The sequence below is a fragment of the Trifolium pratense genome, linkage group LG7, assembly GCF_020283565.1.
Source record: "Trifolium pratense cultivar HEN17-A07 linkage group LG7, ARS_RC_1.1, whole genome shotgun sequence".
Lineage (NCBI taxonomy): Eukaryota > Viridiplantae > Streptophyta > Magnoliopsida > Fabales > Fabaceae > Trifolium > Trifolium pratense.
The window spans coordinates 19545289-19551756 of record NC_060065.1 but is presented as its reverse complement, the minus strand read 5'-3'; the positions used below and the strand labels follow the sequence as shown (position 1 = coordinate 19551756).

Sequence of the window (6468 nt, the reverse complement as noted above, 5' to 3'; positions counted from 1 at the left end):
ATTTGTGGATATTTATAAAAGTATTGGGATAATTTATTTTAAAATTTTAAAAATATTTACAACATACTATGAGATATATTTTATCGATACTCAGTGGCAATCTCTACAAATGACAAAAATCAGTTTTAGCTCTTGGTTTTTCCATTTTATTGTCACTTATAAGATGCACTTATCCCCTCCCCCACAAATTCTTCGGCTGATGAGGCCTATATAAAGGCTCTATTTCACTTGTAAAAGCATCAAGCAAACATTGTAACACTTCTATATTATCAATAAAATTATCTTAGTTCATTTTCTATTTTGTTATTGTTCTTGTTCATAGAATAGTTTAGTTTAGTTTTGTGTTTATCATGTACATATGTGAGTAGTTGATAATTCACTTTATGTGATGTTTGTTATCTCTATTTACTTTAGTTATTGCTTGACCATAAGGTGATCATTCAATGTTTTGAGTCATTTTTATGTATTTTGAGTCTAGTATGTAAATAAGACTTATTTGTAATCCATCGTCCAAAAAGAGAAGTTCTAGTGATAGCTTGAGTCAGGACAGACCATTGGACCTAATAAAGCAAGACAAAAAGGGTTCAGAGGTATCTCATGCTAATTAGAGTCAAGACCTGAGTTCCGTACAACAAGAATTTTGTGGAGTTGCATGTGCAGTCAAAGCTCCACGTATGTTGTGAAAGAAGACAAAAGCACTACCGGACGAAAGCTAAGACAGCTGACAGATTTCCTATGTGCAGATTGTACTGTCTGTTGTTATCTTAAGGGAATATACCTTATTCTTTTGGGCTGTCTTATTCTAAGTGGTTAGGGCCCATGATCCAAGATTGATCTCTATATAAAGGAGTCAATAACCCTAAATCTATATGACTTACAAGAGAGAAGTGCTAGCTTGGAGGCAGAATACCTAAGTTTCGTGGAGAGCTACTAGAGCCGCCGCCGCAACTCTGATGCAGTTCCGATAACTAGAGGCACGACGCTGCTGACTTGGAGGTTGAGACATCATCTCTAGGTGGTCGTGTTTGTAGGTTTATATTTATATTCTCATCTGTTGTGTAGATCTATTCATCTTGTTATTTGTGTTGTAAAGCTCACCATGAGTTAAACCTCTTGATGTTGGAATTATGTGAAGTTCAATAAAAGTTTAATGTCATTTATGTGATGTGTTGACTGTTGTTATGCTATTTTGGTTCATTTGCTATTTTGTTATATATTTCATTCTGAGATTGATCAACTTAGGATTAGATACAAGTTTATTATTATAAGACATCTAATAGTAAATGGATTGAATGAACTAATATGGTTAAATAGAGGATGGACACATACTTCTTACTCTGTGATTTAGACATAAGCCTTGAGGCCATAGTGATTTAAAACAAGCAAGATCTTTTCTGAACTGAAATGAATTAAGCGTGACCTAGTCATAGAACCCACCTTATCCCTCATTTTATTATCTAACGTTGTAGACATACACCACACGGAAGCTTGTTTACACTATCCATGACAACACTTATCACACACATGCATTAAATCGTAGTTGAACGGATCATTGATTCCAACACTTTCAAACTCTTGTCATCAAAACCTATTTTCATTATTGTTATTTATATTTCTTTGTTATAAAAACCCAAAATGATATTTTGTTACCTTTATGCTCATAAGTTAAGAATTGACTGAATAGGCATTGAAATTAAGTTCCACTCGCAATCCTTGTGGGAACGATACTTTATCTTATTACTTTTCTGCAATTGACTGTGTATACTTGTACACGTCTAGCAAGCGAAACAGTAGTTCACCCACACCTTAAAGTTGTGACTGAAAATCATTCCATAGCGTAACCTCTTGATTCTTTTCATGTGTCTAAATGTTGTTGATGATTTTATTCTAGAAGGAACTAAAATTCATAATAAAAAATCAAAATAGTACACAATATATTGAAGTTGATGAGTACTACATCATAAAGTATAAACAAGAAACACAACAAAAACATCAACAAACAAAGAAACTCATTTATATATACAACATAATTATTACATATATGCTATATATATATATAGCACTCACATATCAGATTGAACGTGTTCAGTATTTAACATGTGTCGGTGTTCGACATCGACACATTTGATTACATTTAATTATTTTATTTTTTCAAATTATTATCTCGACCTGTATTCGCGCTTTGTAGAATGTATGTGAATCTGGATAAGAATCCATCACATCAACTTTTTTCACATTGAACTTCCACCGTCATGTTCAATTTCTGAACCAGCTTCATCTTCTTCTTGCAAGCAATCAATACCAAAAGCACCATGACCGTAACCAAAAGCTTTAATATGATCTTTAAGGGACCTTTTATGTTTAAAATCTGAACCACATAAACAATACCATATTTTGCCACAATTCTTCTCATGTGTTCTCCAATCACCTTTCACTGCAAATGATTTGCCACATTTTCTACACAAATAAGGTTTAATACCATGCTTTCTCTTATAATGTGTTTGAAGAGTTCTAAAATCTTTAAGAGGCTTTGCTCTAGGGTGATCAATGTTGTGCTTGCAACCTTGTGCACAACAAAAACATGGAAGCCTTAACATTGCTGTTGGTTGTGTTCCTTTTAGAGAATCTGGTCCTTTTCTGTATTGAGATCCATGTCCCCACATATGCATCTGAAAATCCATATATAAATTAAAGAAATACCTTCAATTAACTACTAAAAAAATAAAATTAATGAAAAAAAAAATTAGTGATGGAAAAATAAGACCCCTCTTTAATTTTCTCGTCACAAAATTAAACCATGAAAAAATATTATGTTTTCCAGTACTATATAGGAAGTGCTTTTGAAAAGTTGGAAGTTTAGTTCAGTCTTTCTAATGAGAAACATCTGAAAGAAGAAACATTGTTAGTGATAGTATTGATAATTTCTTTTCATTAATTTTCAGTATACTTTAATTATTTCCAACTATGATTTTATCATACACATAACTATATCAATAATATGTTTTCTACTATGATCAATATGGTATAAATACTTTTGCAAGGTAAAAAAAAAGTATTATGTTTTCTAGTACTATATAAGAAGTGCTTTGGAAAAATTGAAAGTTTAATTCAGTCTTTCTGATGAGAAACATCTGAATTAATAATTTATTTTCATTGATTTACAGTACTGGTGCAACACAGCGTTCTAGGTGACATAAAAACATAATAATAGGAGGCTTGTTGAAAGAATAGTTTAAGTTTTTAATAGAAAACAAAACTTATTAAAAGTGTAGACTGCTGAGTCTGAGATCAAGTAGTACTCAAATAAATTAAGAATTTTTTTAAAAAAAAAACACCATGCAAAATGGATATAGAAAGAACAACCATAATGATTTAGGTTAGACATATACACATATAAATAAGGAGAAAGTAAGCTTTACAATACATCTTTATTATTGCAAAACAAATAAGGTGAAATGAAAACAAGATAAAATAGAAGCAAAGAGAAAAAAAGAATAGAAAAATAAAAGCTTAGTTTTGATGATTAAGTCTAAGTGCATGTAAATTATTTTTTTTAGATTTAGATTTGATGTTACCATAATTGTGTATTTTTTTTTCAATTATTATCATCTAAAATAACATTATTATTGCAAATTTGGAAATTATGCAAAAACCAAAGTCTTGCAGAAAGGGAAATTAAGATTATCGGAAAATCATCTTCTTGGGCCGTGTGGTCATTGGTCCATAGGTGGTTTGGTGTAGTATCAATGGTGCCGGCAACCTTATCCTCTTTGTGTGAAAGCTTTCTCAAGGGGTGTAGGAAAGGGAAACAAGGACCTAAAGGTATTCTTTCGGTGCGGTGGTTTGGATACTTTGGCGCGCTAGGAATGATAAGATCTTTTTGTCAAAAGAGGTGGATGCGGAAGTGTTATTTGACAAAATTCAAATTACTTCATGGAAATGGTTGGTTGCAAAGAAGATTAAGGCCCCATGCTTATTCTATGAATGGTGTAAATATCCCTTAGATTGTATTGCTAGTTAGGTTTTTTGTTGGTATTTATAGGCTCTGAATCGATCTTGTCCGTTTTTTGGCGAGTACTATTTGTACTTTTCCTACTCATGTGGGTTTATATCCCTTAGTTTGTTTTGTTTATTGCTTTTTTCTAGCCTAAAATGTTCCTCGAGTTTGTTGAGCTTTTCTAGCCTAAAATTGTATAATTTATCTCTATCTCTTCAATTGCTTCAAGTTTTTTTTAACTATACATGCTTCAATTGTTTCCAACTGTGATTTTATCTAACACATAACTATTAGTAATATGTTTTCTATTATCAAGAATCAATATAGTATAAATCTTTTTGCAGTTCAAAAAATTAATGTTTTCTAAGTACTATATAGAAAGTCAGGCCAGTCTTTCGGACTAAATCTGAATTCTGAAAGAAACATTATTAGTAATAGTATTAATAAAAATTTTTTAACTTATTTACAGTACTGTGTTTTAGGTGATATAAAAGCTGAATAATCAAAGAGTTTTTTTTTTCTCAGATGAGTCTGAGATCAAACAGTACTCAAGTTTAAATATATGAAATTATGAAGAAAAATTAAAAAACACAATGCAAAAGAAAGAACAACCATAATGATTGATGTTACACATACATATAGATAAGAAGAAAGTAAACTTCAAAATTCACATCTCTATTAATGCAAAAAAATAAGCTGAAATTTAGAGGAAAACAATTATAAAGAGAACAAGATAAAATAGAAAAAAATAATAATAATATTAAAAGCTTAGTTTTCAGGATCCAAGTGTATGTTTGGATTTGCGATGAGTAAGGTTGAATCAAGGTGATGAATGTTTGCAATTTTGACAAAGACTACGGTGCTGCACTTTATACTTTTATTAAAATTACAGTGGAACTGTGATTTTGCCTAACTGGCCGACAATTCATACGAAAAATCTATCTTCGTTTTGACGGTGGAACTCCTTTCAATCACGTGTCTAGCTAGAAGGAACTATTAGTAGATTGTACTCTTAACAGTGAAATTGCTTTAGAAACAATAATTCAACGCAAAATCAAACATACACTAAATGTGGTAGTAATAGTACCTGAAGATTGTTGTATCTATTGAAAGTTTTAGAGCACACAGGACATGAAAATTGTGTAGGACCAATGAGAATTTGAGAAGGTGTTGGAATCCAATACTGACCCTTGTTCAATTTATCTAAAGGGTTTTCAGAAATCATATTAGTTTCTTCTTTTTCAGCCATTTGTATACAATTTGAGACCATCCTTGTTCCAAGATCAGAAGAAGAAGAACTACTATTCATTCTAGGAAGGCCTATTTGTAGGGAAAAAGTAACACTTTCATCACCAACATCGTCATCACCATGCCTTTCCAATATTCTTTTGTATTCTTCTTGTTCTATTGTTGTGTTTGAGGGTTCATTTTGTTGTTGTTGTTGATGATTATGATTTATGAGACTTAATTTGTTAATGAGAGGAAGAGCTTCTCTAAGAGGAGGAGAAGGAGGATTTATGGTTAAGGGAGATGATGAGGGTTGATTATGAGATTGAATATCAAACATGTTATTGGTTTGTTGACTAGAAGAAGAAGAAGAAGAGTATTGATTATGATTATGATTATGAGGGTGGAGGAGCATGAAGTTGAACCATTCATCAAAAAAGTTAGATTGAGGATCTGTCATAGTGATCAATGTTTGATGTTGTAAAGGCTATATGGTTATGATTTATATATAAGTTTCTTTTTAGATGATATATAAATAATTATATATATTACTCTGGCCTTTTTTATAAGCCAAATTCTCACATTTCACACTTATTAAGAAATTTGTTGTATTTACTAAACTATCATTTATAATATATTAAATTTATCTTGGGAATATGCAATCATCTTAAAAAGTAGACAATTAATGAGAGGTATTTTAGGAACAATAGCGTTTAATATAGTTGAATTTGGTAACTTTTGCTTATATTTAAGCCAAAAAAAATTTGTTGACTTTTGCTTATAAATAAGGCCGGAGGAAATATATATATATAGGGGAAGGATCAAATTACACCGGTGTAACATTTGAGTAATGTTACTTCGCTCAATAAAGCTTTAACGAATACAAATTTTACAGAATCTACCGTTGGATTGAAAGCTTATATCGTATAGATCATCTATGTTAGAATTTATAAAAATCTAAAATCGTTTGATATGTTATTGAGATCGATAAAGATGAACGGTATTCAATAAAAATGCATAAACCATTAATCTTTATCGGTCTCAATAACATACCAAACGATTTTAGATTTTTATAAATTCTAACATAGATGATCTATACGATATAAGCTTTCAATCCAACGGTGAATTCTGTAAAATTTGTATTCGTTAAAGCGTTATTGAGCGGTGTAACATTACTCAAATGTTACACCGGTGTAATTTGATCTCTCCCTATATATATATATATATATATATATATATATAGT

The 6468-nt window shown here is 30.8% G+C and overlaps 1 protein-coding gene across 1 annotated transcript; it reads right to left on the bottom strand.

Moving 5' to 3' along the window:
• Positions 1-1937: 1937 nt before the first annotated feature.
• On the bottom strand, positions 1938-5706 carry LOC123893829 (zinc finger protein WIP2-like). Its single transcript, XM_045943636.1, has 2 exons — positions 5085-5706; positions 1938-2669 (listed from the first exon to the last, which is right to left on the bottom strand). The coding sequence occupies exons 1-2, from the start codon at positions 5682-5684 to the stop codon at positions 2232-2234; spliced, it is 1038 nt and encodes a 345-aa protein (XP_045799592.1). The 5' UTR covers positions 5685-5706; the 3' UTR covers positions 1938-2231.
• Positions 5707-6468: the final 762 nt, after the last annotated feature.

What these genes read in the sequence shown, in the direction of transcription:
- LOC123893829 (XM_045943636.1), bottom strand. Translation starts at nt 5,684, where the DNA reads ATGACAGATCCTCAATCTAACTTTTTTGATGAATGGTTCAACTTCATG. An exon ending in ATAGATACAACAATCTTCAG is followed by an intron (nt 2,670 to 5,084) that starts GTACTATTACTA and finishes ATGGATTTTCAG; the next exon opens with ATGCATATGTGGGGACATGG.